General features: G+C 39.6%; 1 protein-coding gene across 2 annotated transcripts in view; it reads left to right on the top strand.

Moving 5' to 3' along the window:
* LAMP2 (lysosomal associated membrane protein 2) overlaps positions 1 to 20,761 on the top strand; it is a 33,486-nt gene extending 12,725 nt beyond the window's left edge. The window contains exons 4-9 of one of the 2 annotated variants that reach the window (XM_061137102.1): positions 3,591 to 3,749; positions 4,684 to 4,850; positions 6,230 to 6,352; positions 10,500 to 10,563; positions 11,004 to 11,168; positions 20,249 to 20,761. In XM_061137102.1, coding sequence (XP_060993085.1) covers positions 3,591 to 3,749; positions 4,684 to 4,850; positions 6,230 to 6,352; positions 10,500 to 10,563; positions 11,004 to 11,168; positions 20,249 to 20,388 — 818 coding nt within the window. In that variant the 3' untranslated portion in view covers positions 20,389 to 20,761. Of the gene's footprint in view, positions 1 to 3,590; positions 3,750 to 4,683; positions 4,851 to 6,229; positions 6,353 to 10,499; positions 10,564 to 11,003; positions 11,169 to 13,560; positions 15,955 to 20,248 lie in introns of those variants that run through there. The other variant, XM_061137101.1, reaches the window with a different exon arrangement.
* Positions 20,762 to 21,529: the final 768 nt, after the last annotated feature.

Below are 21,529 nucleotides of genomic sequence, written 5' to 3'. Positions count from 1 at the left end.
ATATTTAGCTTTCTGCTGTATATTGTCTTTCAGAACTAGGATTAGGATTTGCCCCTAACTTTCAAGGAGCTTAAGAACTAGTTGGAGAGACAAAGTGAAGTTGTTTTCCCAAGTATACATGGAAAAATTGGAAAGCATTGAGATCTGTGTGCTTTTGTTATTGTTTGTGTTTTTGGGGTGGAGGGTTCATAAATCTTTTCTGACAATGTGAGGAAAGCTCTAGACTTTCTTTCTCAAGGCACAGAGTGAACTTTACCTATGGTACATAGTCCCTGAGCCCATCAGTGGATGCCTGTGGACAAGAGGGCCTGATGACAAGCAGAGGAGGTGATGCATTGGAGGAGTGAGAAAGCTTGGTGTAGAGGAGGAGGACCTGAGCTGAAACTTCGCCTAATGGTAGATTTTGAGTAAGCGGAGAATTTTGAGCAGAGTATTTCCAGCAGGGGGAAGCACAGTATGTGCAGTAGTGATTGGAGAGCTGCCCAGTTAAAATAGAGGCTGTACATAGTAGAAGGAAAATCATGTTGGCCAGGTGCAGTGAGTCTAAATTAATAGGGGGCTTTGGAAGCCAAGGAACTGCTTTTAGCTTGATGGGGTAGGCACTGGGGAACCATTTTAGATTTTTAAGCAGAAGAATGATGTAACAAAAGTAAGAGACAGTAGTTTATAAAGAATGTTCTGCAGGATTAAATGGGAAGTGAGGAGACTACAGGCAGAGATACCAGCTTAAGAGACTGTTATAGAACTCAACGGATGATGTAATAAGTACCCGGACCAAGGGGAGGTGGCAGTAAAAGCAGATGGGGCTTAATCTAATAGATTTGATGGGAAGACTGTGGACTTTGAAACATTAACACCGATCTCTCCCCCCATTTATTTATTTATTTTTGGCCATGGGCTTCCCAGGTGGCTCAGATGGTAAAGAATCCTCCTGCCAAGTGGGAGACGTGGGTTCTAGCCTTGGGTCGGGAAGATCCCTTGGAGAAGAGAATGGCTACCCACTCCAGTATTCTTGCCTGGGAAATCCCATGGACAGAAGAGCCTGGCGGGATACAGTCCATGGGGTCGCAAAGAGTGGGACATGTCTGAGCTACTAAACAGCATCAACAACATTTTTTTGGCTGTACCACATGACTTGTGGGATCTTAGTTTCCTGACTAAGGGAAGATACAATTTTTATTGCTAGCTTCTGTAATATTTGAAACTATTTGAGATTTTAAATGACTCCCTTAAACAAACTGTTGATGATAGTTTTTTGAAATAATTTAGCATCGTATTTTTAGGCATATGGTAATTGAAGTGACTTTGAAGTTGTTTTTTGTTTTCGACTGTGCCACAGTTTCTGGGAGTTTAGTTCCCCAACCAGCAATTAAACCCGCATCCTTGGCAGTGAAAGACCAGAGTTCTAACCACAGGACTGCCAGGGAATTACCTCCTGCTGTTTCCTTTAAATTTTTCTTTTTCATGATTAAAATACAGTGTACTCTGCTCAGTGTTATGTGCCAACTTGAATGGGAGGTGGGGGTTGGGGGGAGAATGTGCTGTGCTTCGCTGTGAGTGGTGTCTGACTCTCTGCGACCCCATGGACCATAGCCTTCCAGGCTCCTGTGTCCATGGGGATTCTCCAGGCAAGAATACTGGAGTGGGTTGCCATGCCCTCCTCTAGGGGATCTTCCCAGCCCAGGCATCGAACCCAGGTCTCCCTCATTGCAGGTGGATTCTGTACCGTTTGAGCCACCATGTATATGTATGGCTGAGTCCCTTCACTTAATTGGCTATACCCCAATACAAAATGTGTTTAGTGTTAAATAAATGAAAATTTTTAAAAAATTACACTGTAGAAATAGAAAAGTACAGGAAATAACAGAACCACACATAAACCCATTACCCAGAATGAATGCTGTTTTTTCCATATTTGCCTCATTGTTTTATTTCAAGAAATAAAACTTTACCAGGTACTTTAGAGGTTTCCTTTGTACCCACTCCTCAGAGTCATTTTCCTCCCTGCCTCCCAAGAGGGGACCACTCTTGGGAGTTAGGAGTGTAACTTTCCTGTCTGTGTGTTTGTATTTGACTAATATATATGTCAATATATGTTCAGACACAATACATCATTTTAAAAATGACAGTTTTATAATGTAACTCCGGTGTGTCTATGACTTGTTTTTGCACTCATTTGTTTTTTGAGGTCTGTCTATGTACAGCCAGTTCAGACATCTATTCACTTAGTTAACAGTGAAAAACGGTTTTGGAGGAAACTGTTCTGGTTCATTGGTTTAAATTGTTTTTTTCCCCTTTGGCATTTCACTATAGGCATCATAATAACAGCACAGAAAGGCGGTAACTTACTGCTTTCATATTCTGAGATTTTCCTAAATGGAATAGTCTCTAAATTCTATCCAGGAAGAGGTTTCAAAAACTCATTTTAGTTACTTTCACTTACCTTGGGATTGTAGCACAAAAATAATCCTTGATTATTCCATCTCTCTCGTTTGTTTTGTCACTAAGTCCTGTTGATTCTTCCTTAGATATGTGTTTTTGATTTGCCTTTCTGCTCTCTTCTTGGGCTTCCCTGGTGGCTCAGTGTGGTAATGAACCTGTCTGCCAGTGCAGGAGATGTGGTTTCAATCCCTGGGTTGGGAAGATCCCCTGGAGGAGGAAATGGCAACCCAGTCCAGAATTCTTGCCTGGGAAATCCCATGGACAGAAGGAACTGGCGGGCTACAGTCCATGGGGTCACAAAGAGTCAGCCGTGACTGAGCACGCACGCATGCTCTCTTCTTACTGCCCCTCACTGTCTTGGTTTAGGCAACTCCTCCTTATCTCCTCTGCTTTTTTATACTTTTATTTATTTTTGTGCTGGATCTTTGTTGCTTGCAGGCTTTTCTCTAGTTGCGGTGACCAGTTGCTTCTCTCTCGTTATGGTATGCGGGCTTCTCATTGAAGTGGCTTCTTCTTGTGGAGCATGGACCGTAGGACACATGGGCTTCAGTAGTTGTAGCACGTGGGCTCTGGAGCACAGGCTCAAAGACTGTGGGCTTAGTTGCTCTGCAGCATATGGGATCTTCCCAGATCAGGGATCGAGTCCATGTCTGCTGCATTGGCAGGCGGGTTCTTTACCACTGAGCCACCAGGGAAACCCTCATCTTTCCCCTTAACCAGGTCATTAGCCTACTAACTAGTTTACCTCTTAAATGACTTCGCTTAAAGTTTTCTGCTCTGCCTGACCTCTACAGTTTTGCTGTCTTCCTTAAAATAAATGACACGTTTGTTATTTCCAGCTTTAAAAACTGAAACTGACCCTCTATTGCTAACAAAACAGTGCCCAACCTGTCCTTAGGTCTTAGAATATGCTGCAAAGTGTGACCACCTGCAACTTATCTTTCCTTCTTAATCCCCATCACCCCTTTCCTCTTAACCCCTTGTGTTTCAGCCACAGTGAATTTGTCTGTCCCTGAACAGGCCTTGTCTGTTGTCACTTCAGGAGTGGGGTGGGGCAGGCACACAGAAAAGGTGAAAGTCTATATATTTATATGATCACTTTCCTCCTACCTTCTTGGAAATAGCTGTTGTTAACTCTTGTCTTACAGGAGTTTTTACTGTTAATTACCATGTGGCACTCAAGATTCCATTGAATGACATCTTTAGATGCAATAGTTTGTCAACCTTAGAAAACAGTGATGTTGTCCAGCACTATTGGGATGTTCATGTACAAGCTTTTGTTCAGAATGGCACAGTGAGCACAACAGGTGAGCACTTTAAAAACAGAGACATTTCTATACTTGGGTCCTAACTTAAGATTAGAGTATACCAAGAGGCTTTAGTTGAAGTATTATCTGAAGCATTTATATGTTAAGACTTACAGCTCCATTGCACTGTAAAGTTTTTGTAAATAACAGCAATTCCTATTCTGGTAGAACTTGGCTTTCAGGTTTCTGATGGACATGTGGAGGAATGATCTTCTGAAATAGCCTACCTCTAGTGCTCTCCGTGGATAAAACCTAATCTTTGTTGGAACAAATCCTCAAATAGCATTTGATCCTTAGCTCTTAAGCTTTTGAAGATCCCAGACAAAAGCTGAGAAATTGGATTTCTGTGTTCTAATCTTGACTTTTATAAATTGATTTTGTAACTTTTGTATGACTTTATTGGAAATACATTAATTTCTCAGGCACCAGTTCTGGAAAATGACCAACACTTCCTAAGAAGAGGTTGAAATGCCTATGATTTGCTGTAGGGGCAACACAGATAACAAAGGTTCATTTGTATTTAAATCCTTCAGTGATTTTTAAACTTTTTTTCAGTTAAAAACACTTTTTTTTTTTTAAAAAAATGTAGGAGTGAACTGTTTTCAAACTTAAATCTCTGATTTTCATTTCAGAAGCAGGTGATAATTTGGGGGGAACAAAGGGTATAAAAAGATGAGTGTGTGGCCACATGTGAGTAGATAAAGCATTTGTATGTGTCTGGAGCCCATCTGCTGTGTCATAACTTTTTTTAAGATTGTCTGCATATGAAGCAGCAGTTTGAGGACCTCTGCCTCATTTAGTTTAAAATACTAATAATACTTTCAAGACATTCCCTATCCCGAATATAATCCTTTTGTACTTCTGTTTTGAGAAATATGTTGCTATTCCCTGACCTTATGAATTAAACAATTTATTTTGTCCTTGTATGTTTTAGAGTTTTTGTGTGATAAAGATAAAACTGTAACCACTGCCGTGCCCATCATTCCCACCACGGTGCCATCTCCAACAAAACCAGTGGTCGGATCCTATTCAGTTGTAAATAGCAATGGTACCTGTCTTCTGGCTACCATGGGGCTGCAGCTGAATGTTACTCACGATAAGGTATAGTTGCCTATTTTTATTGATATGTTCTTTTCTGTATCTCCTTTCCAATGTAGTGGGTCCAGCCTTCAGCCCAAGAGTGTGTAATGGACTGAAGCAGTTTTAAATAGTGATCTGATGTTGTCTTGTAGAGTTGTAACTAATTTGAGTTAATACAACCATAAAGAGTTAATGTCGCTGTCAAGGGATTGTCTTGGCCAGCAGGAAACCTATTAGTTTAAGGGACTCTTTGGGGTATAGATTCTTTTGCCATCAGCAGGTCAGAATATGAGCAGTTTTTTTTTTTTTTTAAGAGCAGTCTTTTTTAAAATTTTTATTTATTTATTTTTACTTCTTTTTCTCTGTGCTGAGTCTTTTAAAAGTTTACTTATTTATTTATTTAAAAAATTTTTCTTTGTGCTGGGTCTTCATTGCTTTGGGTGGGCTTTCTCTAGTTGTGGTGAGTGGGGGCTACTCACCGTTACTGTGCACAGGCTTCTCATCGTGGTGGCTTCTCTGTCGTGGAGCATGGGCTCTACACGGGCCTCAGTAGTTGCTGCTCTAGAGTTTGGGCTCAGTGGTTGTGGCACACGGGCTTATTTGCTCTGTGGCATGTGGGATCTTCCTCGACCAGGGATGGAACCTGAGTCCCCTGCACTGGCCAGCCGATTCTTATTCACTGCACCACAAGGGAAGTCCAAGCAGTTGATCTTTGTTTCAGTTAGTTTAAAATACAACTCCTCCACACTTTTCTGTGAGGGCTTCCCTGGTGGCTCAGATGGTAAAAAATCCGCCTGCAGTGCAGGAGACCCTGGCTCGATCCCTGGGTCAGGAAGATCCCCTGGAGAAGGGAATAGCTACCCACTCCAGTATTCTTGCCTAGAGAATTCCGTGGTCAGACCATGGGGTTGCAAAGAGTCGGACACAACTGAGCGGCTGACACGGTAAACTTGGAACACAGCGCAGCTGTTTCTCCAGCTATTTGCTGGTTTGAATGGTATAGGTAGGTAAAGACAGAAAGGATTACCTGACGGCACTTCTGCTTGCAAAGCTCTATTGGGCCTACAGAGGGCGTTCTGGCAAACCGATCCCATTTCCAGTGTCTTGGGACTTAAACAAACTAGACAGATGGCTCTTGTGCTCTGTAAGAAATGTCTTTTCATTTGGCTCATTGTTTGAGGAAGCTTCCCTCTTGTCTTCCTTTTTTTTTTTTTTAAAGTCTGCTGAGTTACAGCTTAAGGGTCTTGTGCCAACTTTGAAAGTAAGACATCATACATTTAAGTATCCAGGAGACAAAAGGAGTTTTTGTTCTCCGTGAACTTGATCTTATTGGAATATAAGGTTTTGCTGTAGATTTTTATGGTTAATCTATGCCTTTCTCCCCTCCTCTTCCCCTGAAGGTTGCTTCAGTTTTTAATATCAATCCCAATACAACCAACGCTACTGGCAGCTGCCAACCTCAGACTGCTTTTCTCAGGCTGAGCAGCAGCAACATCAAGTATCTCGACTTTGTCTTTGCTGTGGTGAGTAACTGGTTCATCAAGAATTAGGATCATTCTCTCAGAAACACATCTGAAAGTCTCTGTGTGAATGGGTGTGTATGTTTATGTGTTGAGGGGGATAATTATCTCTATTTTCCTTTTCAACACTACTTAATTATACAGTGTTGTCCATTGACTCCTGTTAATCCCGCAGGGTTACTTCCATGTTCTGTGGACTGAGCTCATTCTCCTCTTTTGCTGTTCTATAGATCTTAGGGTAGGAGTAAGAATTAACCCATATCAAAAAAAATCTAATCTGTCCAAATAGATATATGTAATAATAAAGTCTATTTATAAAGTCTATTTATAAAAGACAAAGTACTTTCCATAGTTTTTTTCCATTATTGGTTAGAAAATTCTCCTGTTTATTATGATATTTAGGCTTTTTCAAGGTTATACTACTTGTCAGAGTATCAGTAATAATGATAGCTAACACTTAATGAGTACTCACTGTGTCCAAGGCTCTGCATGTACTATGTCAGGATAGTTTATAATGGCAGCATCCAGGTTTTCTTTGTTCATGGTCCCATCAAAGGCTGGACCCTAAACAGAAGTTTTTGTGCATGTTCTACTTCTAGCTAGCATAAATTAATCATTGGGGACCTTTATTTCCACCTCAGAAGCAGTTGTTATCCCCATAATTTTTTGAAGGGTGTGTGTATGTGTGCGTGTGTGTGTGTGCATGTGCATGCACAGGTTACAGCAAATTGTAATGGGCAAGAGGGGCTAGCTACCCGTGACGGAACCTGTTGACCCACCAACAGTTAATATATAAGTGACTAAAAACAGTTGTGCTTTTAAATCAGATTACTCATATCTAGGGATGGGGAAATAGCTTCAACATCTGATATATGAAAAGTTAGGCATGTCTTTGTTTCTTGTCTAAACTTGGTATTTTGAGTATAAAGCCTTTTTCCTCTATGGAATATATGCGGAGTAATTGATTATGTTTTAGAAAGATTTATAAAAATCTTCTTTTTCCAATATGTAAATAATTTCTCCATTACAGTACACATATGACCAGTGAACTGCTATTAAGAATGTATAGTTAAGCTTGTCATCTTCAATGTGGTAGAGCAAGCTTCCCAAGTTACCTCATAGAGATTATATTGTAGTCAATAAGAACAAAGAAAGCAATATTTTAGATTCATTCCCTTTTGAGTGATTGAGCTTGATCTTTCTAGCTGAGGTAGGATCCTAAAGGGAACATGGTTTTTTCTGACTCTCATGGGGAAATGTGTACTACTTAATTGCAGAAGACTATTCTAAAATGTACTTCAAAATAGTGACATTTTAACCCTGCTACAGGTGCTTTGAAAAGTCTAGAAATATCTGCAGTGTCACCAGAGTTAAGTGGGGCCCATCTCACCTTCAATCCTATCATGACAATTGCTTCTTAGGATAATTGAATTCAGTGTATATACAGGATGCTTTTTATACTGTTCATGAGGTTCTAATGGCAAGTATACTGGGGTGGTTTGCCATTCATTCCTCCAGTGGATCACATTTTGTCAGAACTCTCCTATGACCCGTCTGTCTTAGATGGCCCTGCACGGCAAGGCTTGTAGCTTAATTGAGTTACACAGGCCACTCACCATGACAAGGCATGTGGCTTTTTTTTCCATTGGAAAAGACCTGATGCTGGGAAGGATTGAGGGCAAAAGGAAAAGAGGGTGTCAGAGGATGAGATGGCTGGATGGCATCACTGTTGCAATGGGCATGAACTTGGGCAAATTCTGGGAGGTGGTGAGGGACAGGGAGGCCTGACATGCTACAGTCCACAGGATCGCGAAGAGTTGGATGTGACTGGGCAACTGAACAACAACAACACAGGATGCTATGGTGGGATACAAAGAAGAAGGCCTGTATTCTTAAGATGCCCATGATTTATTGGTCAAGGTGTGTGTATGCATGCACTCAGTTGTAGCCAACTGTTTGTGACCCCATGGACTGTAGCCCATCAGTCTCCTCTGTCCATGGAATTTTCCAGGCAAGAGTACTGGAGCAGGTTGCTGTTTCCTTCTCCAGGCGATCTTCCTGACCCAGGGATCGAGCCTGCATCGCTTGCATCGGCAGGCGGATTCTTTACCACTGAGCCTTTGGGGAAGCCCCCAAGTGGTAAAGATAACAGTGTACAAATAACCACCACTTTTATGGAAGGCCTTGAATGCCATGCTGGCTTTTGGATTTGATTCTGTGGAAAAGTAGACTGTGCTGTAGGAGGTGTATTCAAAGTGGGGTGAGTGTTAGACCAGAGGGAAGTACAAAGTGCTTTGGGAGTAAAGGAGGGCTTCCCAGGTGATTCAGTGGTAAAGAATCTGCCTGCTATTGCAGGAGACACAAGAGTCCCAGGTTCGATCCCTGGAGAAGGGAATGGCTGCTTCCAATATTCTTGCCTGGAGAGTTCCATGGGCAGAGGAACCTGGCAAGCTACAGTCCATAGGGTCGCAAAGAGTCAGACACAACTGAGTGGCCCGACACAACAATAGGAGTATAGAGGAACAAGCCATTAATTCTGGCTGGAGGGGAGAGTCAGGAGGGTTTTACAGAAGAAATGGCATTAAAGCTGGACATACAAGAATGGGTCAGATGTGTACACGTGGAGTATAAGGGGAGTAAGTGAAAAAGTACAAAATATCCCTGGATAAAGGAACACAATTTAAACTAAGTGGAAAATGAGGCATGGAGCATGTTTAGTGAATGATAAGTTTGGAAGAGTGTTTGGGACAAATTGTGGAGAGCCTTGAATGGCGAACCAAGGAGAGATGGGGTGACGTTGTCAAGACTCCTGTGTGCTTTCTCCTGAAGTTCTCTTAGTCTGCCCCCTTGTTTTCATTCCCTACCGATTCCAGCCTACATTACCGCTTACCTCCTAACTAGTTTCAGACCACCTCCTAACTAGTCCCCCCTTCTCCTCCCCTCCCCTAATGTACTTCAGCATTAGCTGAATCTTCTTGAAGCTCAGCTCTTTCTCAGAAACCTGCAGTAGTTCTGTTTTGCCAACAAGGAAATATCTAAATTCCATGCCAGGATAGTTCAAGCCTCCCCTCCCCGCTGTGCAAAGTAACCTGCGTATCCAGATTTATGATTCCGTCTTTCCCTTGTCGTGAATCTCAAGCTTCCGTCACCCTGTTCCCTGTGCGCATCCAGTGTGGTAGGAGAGTGACCGAGGAACCAGCACTCAGGCTCTGCAGCTGGACTCCCTGGGGTCAAATCCCCAGGGCAAATCCCTGGGGTCAAATCTGTAGCCTTGCGGAAGTTGCTCAACACCCTCCTTGGATCAGTTATCCCATCGCAAAATGGGGTGTTGTAATTCTTCCATGAAGCCTCCTGGGTAAAGTTTTAGGAACAGCGCTTGGCACTTAAAGTTCTCAGATGCCAGTGTGCTTGCGATGATGCTCATTTCTGACTTCTTTACTCAGGCTCTTCCCTTCTTGATTACTCATTTCTGCTGCTTTCCTAATTGAATCCTATCCCATTCAAATGGCCCACCCCTAACCTTCTGTTGCCTTTGCTCCTTCCCTAGTTGGAATTCCTCTCCTTTTATTCATAATTTATCACTTTCTTTTTTGTAGTATGGTTATTTATTTTTATTTGTCTTCTCTGGCAGATTGTAAACATGATGGGGGCAGGATCCAAATGTGTCCATTTTGCTGGCTACCTGGAACACTTAGATGTGTTACCTTGTACATACTAAGCGGTGAAATAATCAGGATTGTCTGATCAGATTAATGCCTCAGAAAGAAAAGAGCATTGGAGGAAAAACAGAACTGGACAGGCAGAAAGGCAGGGAGCCCTGTGAAGAGGCTGTTGTAATCCAGGCTAGAGGTGGTAAGGGCTTGGAAAGTGACAGAAAGATCGGAATGGAGGGAGTGAATTGCTGAGTGTCTGGGAACCAGGTGAGCACATCATCTCTGGTCCCAAAGTTGGAAAGAAAAATGAAGAGGAAAAGGGTTTCAGTCACATTTTGAGTCTCTTGACTTAGTTGCAGTTTGTGCTACTGGGCCAGGTCTAATCCATGGTTGGATCTTCTGGGTGATAGTGTTAGATTGCTCTCCTTCCATAGATGTTAACTGTGTCTGTAAACAGCTGTGATGCATTGACTAACTGGATGCTTTTTTTCACACAGAAAAATGAAAACCGATTCTATCTGAAGGAGGTGAATGTCAGCATGATTTTGGTTAATGGCTCTGGTAAGCAAAACATTGGCCTGGGGGTGGGGAAGAGTATGGGTTTCACTGAAAGAATACAAACCATAATTATCTTGTTACCAAATAACGAGATAATTTAATAACAAGTGCCTTGTTTAATGGAACAGAAGATTCTATGTCAAAATTGGGCTTTGGCCATAACTTAAAATTGGTAGCTTAGAACTAGTGTTCTATCTTTTGCAATATCTTGTATTTTCAAAGCATATTAAGCAATAGTTAAGAATGTGACTGGGTTTTAGAGTGTCGCAACATCCATAGAGAGAGAGGCAACCTAGTTAGTGATCTTAAGAATGGCTTTTTGTGGGCAGACCCTGTACCCTCTCCCGTATTTCACAGAAGAATCCTCAGGATTGTCTTCCCCCTCTCCCCTTTTTAAAAAATATTGGCAGGATAAGTTACTAACATTTTTTTTTCCTTTAAAGTTTACAGCATTTCAAATACCAATCTCAGCTACTGGGATGCTCCCCTGGGAAGTTCTTACATGTGCAACAAAGAGCAGACGGTTTCCGTGTCTGGAGCATTTCAGATAAATACCTTTGATCTAAGGGTTCAGCCTTTCAGTGTGACAGAAGGAAAGTATTCTACCGGTAAGAACCAAGCAAGTTTTATGAATAATTTATGCTCACAGGTTGACTGCTAGGTGGCTTTTCTTCTGAGTCGTGGAAATTGAAGCCCTGGAATAGAGACATAGGAGTTCACCTCTCGACTCTTAGAGCCCTGAGCAAGTGGTGTAATTATATTAGCTCACATTTTGCTCAAATTAGGTGTGTTTTGTAATCTCAAAACCATTTGCAGCAAAATTCTTAAAGCTACAAACTGATAGGTGCTTTACGTGAGCTTTACATAAGACGCAGACACTCCTCCATGGGTTGTCATTTGTAGGAAGGATGGCACTGGGGAGCAGCAGTTTTTGAGCATCTTGACTGCCTTCTTGGGGCCATCTTCTCACTGGAAACATTTTCATACTCGAATTAAGGCAGTTTGGTCTCATTTTATTAAGACAAAAGATTGTGGTAGGAAAGCCTCAGATGTGGCTATGTTTTGGCCAACTAGAATGATCTGGAGAGTTTTAAAAGCATGTGCCAGTGTGAATGAGGCTCTTTGAAGGTCTGCTCAGGGCTAATGGTGGTATTTAACAGATTTTTAGTGAAAGCTTTGTGAACAGCTCATTATACTTTGTTTATACGATTATGAAAGATGCATTTGGCATTGCAAGATTAAAATCTGCATGAAGAGGGAAAAGTACATAAAATTTCTTAATTGACTTCGTCTTTTAAACCCGATTACGTAAAATGGACGATTTGTGTATCACAGCTCTGCTGAGCAGAGCCACACCAGTCATCCACATCCTTTTCAACAATGAATTCAGTGGTTTAGAAATGTGGAAGCTGCATCTGAAAGTGAATGTGCTACGAGCTGCTCAGCGGTTTTGTAGTAGTGCTGAACACCTAGCCAGCCTTGGTTAGGCCAGAATAAATTATAGGCTCTTGACGCTACCATTCTTGTGATTAGAGGGATTGATCACAATTAAAACATAGTCTCAAGAACTCATTTTCCCCTTTGTCAGTTTTTGCTTGTGTGCTCAGTCACTCAGTTGTGTCTGGCTCTCTGCAACCCCATGAACTGAAGCCTAACTGTAGCCTGCCAGGCTCCTCTGTCCATGGGATTTTCCCTGCTAGAATACTGAGAGTGGATTACCATTTCCTTCTCAATTATTTTGATCCTTTTTCATTGTTTTACTTTTGAGTCTTTTATCAAGCTCCTCCCCTACATTATTACCTTCAAATTTTAAGTCCAGATTTGTGTTTAGAACTTCAGATTATTTGCAGCCTGCAGTCAGCTCAAGCCTGTTAATCTAGTCAACTAAAATACAATGAGCTGTATTTTTTCTCTTATTTGCCACTTTGGTTTTCATATACATAGAATTAAAAATATCACCCAAAGGAGTATACAGCATTTAGTACTGATACTGAATGTGTAGTCTGTTCGTGGAGCTAGGTTCTTGACTGGCAATACTTGACTATATAGGAGGAGGAAATAGACTTTCAGTAAGGTAAGTATTGATTGGATTTTACTGAATCAGACTGCTCTCTAGAAATGGAAAAGATAGCCCCTGTGAGCCCTCACTGGATTGACAAATGTGGTAAACACACTCAAATTAGTCAGAGGTCTCAGTTTCTTGACTTAGCAGCCACTAGAAGCGTTTCCTCAAAGTTGAGAATCTGCAGGCTTTTTTTGTAAAGGCTCAGACAGTGTTTCAGCTTCGGAGGCCATATGGTCTCTGTCACAACTATTGAGCTCTGCTGTTGAGGCATGAAAAGAGCCACATGCAGTAAACAAGTGAACGTGGCTGTTTTCCAGTATAACTTGCCTTGTGGATACCAGAAAGTTGAATTTCATATAATTCACATGAATCACAAAATCATCCTCTTTTGTTTTTGTCCCTCCCCTCCCCCAGTCATTTAAAAATGTTCAAAAGGCACTTTTTTAGCCTTTGGGCCAGATTTGGTTCACAGGCTATAGTGTGGCTCTTCTGATCCCGTGATGAAACCTTCCTGATCTGCTCCCAGTTTCCCTAAAGACATCACTCTACCATGAAGTCTAAACTGGCTATGTAGAAATCTGGCTAGATTGGCTCCCTTCATTTCTGATAAAGTAATACTCCTAATTTGGAAAGCACTTGGAATATATAAGCAAAGAAATATAGATACATGTATGTGTTTTACATAAATGAGTATACATATATATCTAATATATATATACATACATGAATGAAAGGACAAATAAGTTTTAGGATTTTGATTCTAGAACAATCCATAATTTATGTAGCTTTATCATAAAAATAGACCTGTCTTAATTACTTAAAGTTGATCTTTTAAGAGCATTTTCTGACTTTTTAATGAACATCTTTTACTTTTGGAACATCATTTTTTTTTTTATTATACTCACTCTTTGTTACACACTTTTTCTCACCTACAGCCCAAGAGTGTTCGCTGGATGATGACACCATTCTAATACCAATTATAGTTGGTGCTGGTCTTTCAGGCTTGATTATCGTTATAGTGATTGCTTACCTAATTGGCAGAAGAAAAAGTTATGCTGGATATCAGACTCTGTAACACTAATCTACATGAGGCTCTGTTACAGAATAATAAAAGCAAGTACAAGTTCCAACATGCAATACTGTTCAACTTAAGGTATATATAGTTTACAGTGCTGATCTTAAAACAGGTGGTATCAGGGATTTCAAACTCAAAGAGATAAAAAGACCCCTAAAATGATAAACGATAAATGAATCACACGATTTTGGCTTTTCCAACTAAGGAATTTAAAACATTTTTATAGTGCCTCCCCCGCAAATGTGCAAAATTGCATGGATTATAGATTCTGTTTTACATTGTCTTGAATTAGTATTTCATTGTTGTCACTTTAGACATTCTGACTAGAAATACACAGTTTAGGAAAAAGAGCTTAACCCCCTCCCCACCCTCGTATGTAGTCAAATTGAGACAACACATTCTACAGTGGATTTGTACTTGCTCCTTTTGCATTTCTTAGTGATTTTGTTTGCAGGTTAACTCAGCTGCTTTGGCATTGCTGCATATTTGACTATGAGAGATATGCCAATAGGTGTGAACAGGGTCTAATAGTATTATGTTCTTAGCAATGCATGCTTTTCTAATGCCTTTTGAGTACACTTGTACTTAATATGGCTGTAGCAACAAAAGATACAAAAGCTTTTAAAATTTTAGAATAGGTGTTAATCTTATCATTGAATCCTTTCTTTAAAAAAAAAACTGGGTAATTCAGCCTTTTAAATGGTAAGATACAAGACTGTTCCAACTGGGCATTTCAATCCATTATCTAGATGCTTTAGAGGTAATTGCCAGGCAGTGCCAATTTGGGGTGTTAGTTCTTTGTACCCATAAATTGGCCCCTACACACAGTGCTAATATTAATGTCACTAGATTTATGTAGATTACTCTTTAGTCTTTGAGTCTCCACGTTGGTAGTAGTTTGTTTTATTCTTTCCTTTTCCTTAAAGAAGAAATGCCAGTATGTCCTAGAACCTAGATAAAGAACTTGGACCTAACCCAAAAGTCTTGGTCCCCTCTTTGTTGACGAAAAAGCTGTTCTTCCTTTCCAGCTTGCATTGATGGCTACATTTACTAACGTGGCTTTCATATTTAACTAGTTCCGTGCTAATCAAAGCTTATGTTGTTATTCATTATGGTAGCATCATCAATTCACGTACTTTGTGTTAAGTTTTGTGCTCTGGGGAGAGGCACCAATTGTCTATTTCACCTGCACCACCTGATGTTTATAGGAGAAGGCAAAGCATTTCAACTTGATAACAGGTATTTCTTGCTGCTTCTAATAGGTCTTCTTTTGGCTTTGAGATGGCTGAGAAATTAAAAAATTGTTAATATGCAGCAATATATGGCAGGTTCTGTGTTTTGGGGAGGTGGAAGATTATGTACCCCTCAATTCACTAGAAAATGAGATAGCTAGGTTCCAAAATGTTATGTGTTTTGACTTATTTTGGTAGTCCAGCAATTGACACACAGAGGCCATAGCATGTTAGCCAGCGTATGTCTGTAACTACCTTTTGAGTTATATTGGCATGATATTTTCTCCTACTTAAATTTGCTCTCTGTTTAGAGTACCCTGAAAATCTTACTGGCTCAGAATTAGATTCCTAAGTAGCCCCTCTCTAGAAAGCTACTTGGAGCTGCTTTGCCAGCTTAAGGCACTTTTTAAAGGCTAAATATAAATCTGATTTTTAAAAAAAAAATTTATTTAAATAATGTTTTAGTGTAAGATTGTTAACCCTTATAGGAATGGACGACGCTTCCAAGAGTATGAGCCTTACATATTTCTCAAGAGTCAAAGCAGCTTTTTTAAAAAATAAAAATTGGAAGCACAAGCGAGTGGCACTGGCTTAATGCTGTTAATGTTTCTAGAAGTTTCTACCTTTAGATTATATACCTGATTCATATTAAAATACCTCTAAGTAGCACTGTTTTATAGAGAACCTGACTTAATTGACTATTTTCTTACTTTACATGGGCCAGTTTATATGCTATTATTCACTATTATTTCATATAGCCACGTGTTCTTTGTACTTTTTGTAATTTTGTTTTACTGGGTTTACATCTTGCGGGTCTAACAGTCTATTTGGTTTCTGGGTGTTTCTCATGGGTTAGCATTTGTATAAAGAATCTGGTCCATGTAAATGCTTTTATGTTTTTTCCTCAAATGTTTAAACCACTAGTTGATGTATGGTATTTCTCTTCGGTTATTTGACTGTCCATTTGCTCAACATATTGCTTCTAAAACAAACAATAAAGATTCTTTTATTTCTTAAGGAAATTTGCTCACATTTCTTTCCTGTTGGCTAAAGTCTAGATTTTGTATACTATATAATGGCAGTTTCTTCCAAAAGGAAAAACTTCAGAAATGCTTAGAACTAAATTATTTCCAGAATGTTCTGTGTATTAACTTTCTGGGAGAGTGGTGTGTGTGTGTGTGTGTGTGTGTGTGTGTGTGTGTGTGTACAGGTCCTTACTGATGTTGGGGTGGCTAGAGTAAAAATCAGGCCGGGGATGAGATGTGTATGGGGTATATGCATGTGTGTTGAATCTAATGTGTTAGGAAACCAGTGATCTAGAATATTTTATAGTAAAAGCGACAGAGTATCTCTGTATACTTTTCTCAACACCTAAACTGAGGCTGCTATTTAATATCTGTACATTGCAGCCACACAAACCGAGCCAAAACAGGATTGTATGTAATCTTTCTCTCAGATCACCTTAAAATGCATGAAACTTCCAATTTCTAGATGACTTCCCAGTCTGCCTTAGTGTGTTACACACAGCCATTTAGCAGCCTGGCTGGCTTTCCTCTGGATTACCCAGTTAAGCCTGTGACTGACAGTTAATCATCACAGCTCCCAACTCTACTAGCAACCATGTGCCTTTGGCCAAGCTACCCAACTGGGGTCTCTCAGTTTTTTCATCTGGGGGCTGAGGGTTTTCAAGTCTTATTACTCTTATTTCTTGTCTTTTTTTTTTTTTTACTCTTATTTCTTTGAGTGAAATTTTTCATTTCAGTGAAGAAAAATATACATCTGAGTATTTTTAGAAGAAACCTGATAAGAAGCTACTTGTTAGGATAAAAAACGTATTTTCATCAAGTGTAAAACATACCATCTGAAGTTTATTGCATTTTTTAGGAGGAATTCTTAAAGGAATCAAGGTATTTTTAGGATTATAGCATTTTTATTTCTATTTATTTAAGTAGATAATATTACATTGTCTTAGGCTCATCTTTCTCCTACCTATCTCCTGATCTTTTATCCTAGTACCTAATTTTCTGCATCAATAATTATCATATTATTGAAACTAGTATAGAGTAGCTTCAAATATCTTTTCAGATCCATGTAATAAACTTCAAACAGTTTGACTGTAGATCTAAAATGTATGTGATAAATGTCACATAAGAACGTGCTTCTTAATGTTGATTTTCCAAAGAGAAACTCATTGGTTTTAAAGAGGTGTTTGTTTTCTATTTTATTATAAATGTACATCTTGACTTTTCAACCCTCACCCTGAAAATTGTATCTGACAGATTTCTGAACTAACAGAAAATTGAAGATTAACAGCATTTAAAAAATCTCCATGAACATTTTCCTTGAGATTTCAATGGCCATGAAATTTTACCTTTAAAAATCTTCACTGCTTCTGTGATTATTAAACTCTTCCACTTTTCCATTCCCCAGAAATATTTTCAGTATGGTCTCAAGTGTACATTAGGCAGATAGAGCAGGTCAGAATGACTTACAGAAGGAGGTTTTTCTTCAAGATGTAATTTTGTTAAAATTTCTGTTTTACCAAAACATCTTTCCATTACCCGAAGAATTTTTACAGTTTGAATTCATAAGATCAATAGTTTTTATAAATTAGTTGGACACAACTGAGTGACCGAACTGAACTGATACTCATTGAGGAGAGCATTTTAGGTAAATGACAGCATCTAGAAAGATCTTTGTATTAGTGGAATTGCCTTTTTGATCTAAGAATATCTGTCTTGCATGAAAGCCTTATTGGCAGTATTTATGAAAGTCGTTTTAGTACTGGGTCAAATACCCAATTTGGGAAAGAGAGGACTTTGAATTTGTTTCCAGAATAAGAAATTAATCTACTAATGAATTTTTTAAAAACCAGGTTATATAAAATCCAAGGCATAATACTTTATGGTACATGTCACCCAAGTGTTTATATGCTGGCTGGTAATTTGGGAAATTGAAGGGGAGGAGCTCACTGGGTGATCTTAACACCATAAATCCACAAAAGTCACATCTGGCAATCTCAGCTATCCTGATTGTTAACAAAACCAAGAAGCAAGTGAAAAAGATCATTGAGCTGGCAACCAAAATTGATGTCACAAAGTCCATAATCTCTAGGATTGCATCTTGTTCCCAGTTATTGCTCCAGACACTAGTGAAAGGCTGGCACATTTCCTACATGAAAATACAGATTTGCCTTGCAACTATTCATTCTTCTTTTTGGCACAGTTCTAATAAGGATAATTATCTGATTTATCAATCCCTGGTAAATTGCAAGCGAGGAGGAGAATTAGGGCAGTAAGAGGCAAAGAAATGGAAAATAGAAGTTGTGGCTCAACACACTAGCTGCTTTCTGTCTTTGCAAACATACCACTGTCTACACTGTTCCTTTCTTCTGGAGTCTCAGTAGGTTTTCTTCTGGTCAGTGCTTCTAGAATTGCATTTCTCCTGCCTACCAGGAGGCATCTTCAACCTGTAAAAAACTCATGGCTTTTTCCTTGATCTTGTAACCACTTACGTCTCTCCCACCCTGAAGATATCCTTTCTTGACCCTGTGTCCCCCTTCTGTCTACCTTTCTTTGGTCCCTCTAAACTTCTCATAACAAATACTGTGTTCCCCATCCCAAGTTCTTGATCTCCTAACCAGTCACTTCCCACTCACTCTTAAACCTGCAACAATATGACTCCTAGCCCCCACCCTCTGTATTGCTTCATCCAGTGGACATTTCTCAGGCATCTCTAATAATTGACACTATTCTCCCATGATAATGGAAACTTTCTTTCCTTGGCTTCTGAGGTACCGTTTTCTATCTACCTTTCCTACTTTTCCCTACTCCTTTATTCTTCAAAGGGTTTTGTCCCTGACCCTCTTATTTTATCTACCCTTGCTGAGAAATACCTCTGTCCCTGGTTTGACCTATCACTTGAGTACATCAACCACTTGGTTAAGACGCAGGTATCTGAAACTTGAATGTCTCCTCCTTCCACAGATCCCTCTCTACCCTCTCCCAACACACAGATTTTAAAAATTAAAAAATAAACCCTCACAAAAATAATTACATATAAAACTGAAATGCATATTATTCCTCTGTATTCCTTATCACCATGAATGGCACCAGCATCTACCTAATCACCAAAGCATGGGATTGGAGGCCATTCTATTATCTCCTACCACACTGCCTACATCCATTTGGTCAATTCTGCCTTCTCATTGGATCTCTAGTCCGTCTCTTCTGCATCTGCACATTACTGAGTTCAGGATCGAATTATTGGTCATCTGGCTTCTAGCGGTAGAGTTGCTTCCTAACAATACCTCCAGCCTTCCATCTGCCGTAACTTCTGAAACAAATATCCTGCTTTAAATTCTGCAAAAAAAATTTTTTTGCTGTCAGTGTAAGGCTAGACTACCTAGAGCATACAATGTGTTTTTAGCTGGTCCTAACATCCTTTTTCCACCTCTTTTTCAAGAGTATTTCTTAATCCATTGTTTTAGCTATGCCAGCCTGCTTACATTTCACCCAAAGCCCTGTGTTTTATTACCACCCATAGGTCCATATTTTTGTCTATACTATTTATACCTGGAATATGCCCTTCGCCCATTACATGGACAGCTAATTCCTACTCATTCTTAAAATTTCAGCTCTAGTGTCACCTTTTTCAACCTATGCCTTGGGTAACAAGGCTGAGATGAGTGTGCCTCTGAAAAAATTCGATGACACTTCGTGTGTTCCCTGTCCCTGTTATAGCACATTTTGAAATTGTAACTGCTGGATTCTCTTGTCTGACTCCTATACCAGACTGAAATCTTGAGGCTAACAGTTATTTAATCCGGGCCAGTTGATATCTTTCCTTACTACTAAGTGATCACATATTGCTCTGCATCGAGTCTTTTATCTGCTTTGTATAGTTGCTCATTTGGCTCATTTCATTATTGCTTCCCAATCTGTGGTGCACCTGGCACTGTGCTTCTTCAACTTCATAACAGTTTGCTTCTGAAAGCTCACAGCTTGATCATCAAGGAAAGGCTAAATATATGTATCCATTATCTTCCATTTAAGAAATCTGGGAAGTAGGTGATCATTTTATGTCTTTCATCCAAAATGACTGTATTTGGGCGGGGGGCAGTACTTAAAAGTATGTTTTGGTTATTTGGAAAATCACTTTGGTGGGACATCTCATCTGCTGGTAATGAGTGCCAGTGATTTGTTGCCTGGGTGTGAAAAACAAATGTGTGTGTTGGGAAGAACTGTCATTTTCAAGTGTACACATTAGAAATGTTGTCATTGTTTTTGTTCTCAATTGTCCTTTCTCCACATCTAGCTCAAGACTGCAGTGCAGATGACGACAACTTCCTTGTGCCCATAGCGGTGGGAGCGGCCTTGGCAGGAGTGCTTATTCTAGTGTTGCTGGCTTACTTTATTGGTCTCAAGCGCCATCATGCTGGATATGAGCAATTTTAGAAACCTGCATTCTGATTGATTATATAAAAATACATGCACATAAGATTTTCTTCCTTTTCAGTTTTGAAATATTTTGTGAAGATTGATATAGCAAAACTTTAAGTCTTAAATCAGTCCCAGCATTTTGAGATCATTCTTTATTAATGAAAACTGTAAATAGAACAGCTTAAAACTGAAAAAGCGTCATGTTAATTGGTCCTGAAGACAAATTTGTTGAAAAGAACATCGGTGTGCTGTGTTTCAAGGTCTTTCTTAAGAAGCCTTGGCCAAATTTGGATTCTAACCCAAGATGCCTGAAACTTATTAACATGGCCATTATGGAGGTTGAATGTGTAGTTGTCTCTTCATGGAATTAATAAATATTGTTTCACTACTGGTGTTCTGTTTTCAGTGTATAAGAACTATCCTGATTTAAACTCATCACAGTGCCTTTGCATATAGTTGATTAAATAAATGTTGATGTGGCATAAATGCCCATCATATGCTTAAACTTGGTTTTCAGTTGAATGTCCTCGGGACTGTCAGCATTTTATGTGACTTTTGCTGACTTCTTTGAAGCTGAAGTCAGTATCTTAGGCTTGTGATTTTTCCCTAGGTATAAAACAGACCCAAGAGACCACAACAGTGCTTAATCTGGCTTTAGAATTAAGAGCTTTCTAAAAAATGTTTCTTTTTCAGCAGTATAGACTGAAAAGATTCAAACATATTTAACCACTTGCCTTTTTTTTTAATGTTTTTCTCTTCCTTGGATGCCCAATTAGCATTGAAAGATAGAAATATTCTATGAACTAATTAAGAGAGATTGTGTTGTGTTTCTCTACCTCATCTTGTTGATCTCTGGAGCATTAAAATCTATTTAGTGTTGTCATCAGACTGGTACTTATGAAATGTAAGCTAACAGCAATCTCAAAAGGCAGGCAGTGAGGCATAGCAACTAGGCTCTTAGTTTTTCCAAGACAGCCCCTGTGGGGCAGAGTATAGATGGGGTGTAGAGAGAAGCTGTTGGTGTTAAAATGAGCTAGATAATCAGCCCCTATCAAAGCATGCTCCATGTTAGAAGTGCAGCACAGATACTGAATGTATAGACAAGTAAAAAGGAAGCTTGAGAATTTCACATTGAAGTGATTATTTTATTAATTCA

The sequence above is a fragment of the Dama dama genome, chromosome X (genome assembly GCF_033118175.1).
Source record: "Dama dama isolate Ldn47 chromosome X, ASM3311817v1, whole genome shotgun sequence".
NCBI classification, from domain to species: Eukaryota; Metazoa; Chordata; class Mammalia; order Artiodactyla; family Cervidae; genus Dama; species Dama dama.
The sequence above is the reverse complement of the archived record's forward strand: the minus strand, read 5'-3'. Positions and strand labels throughout refer to the sequence as shown.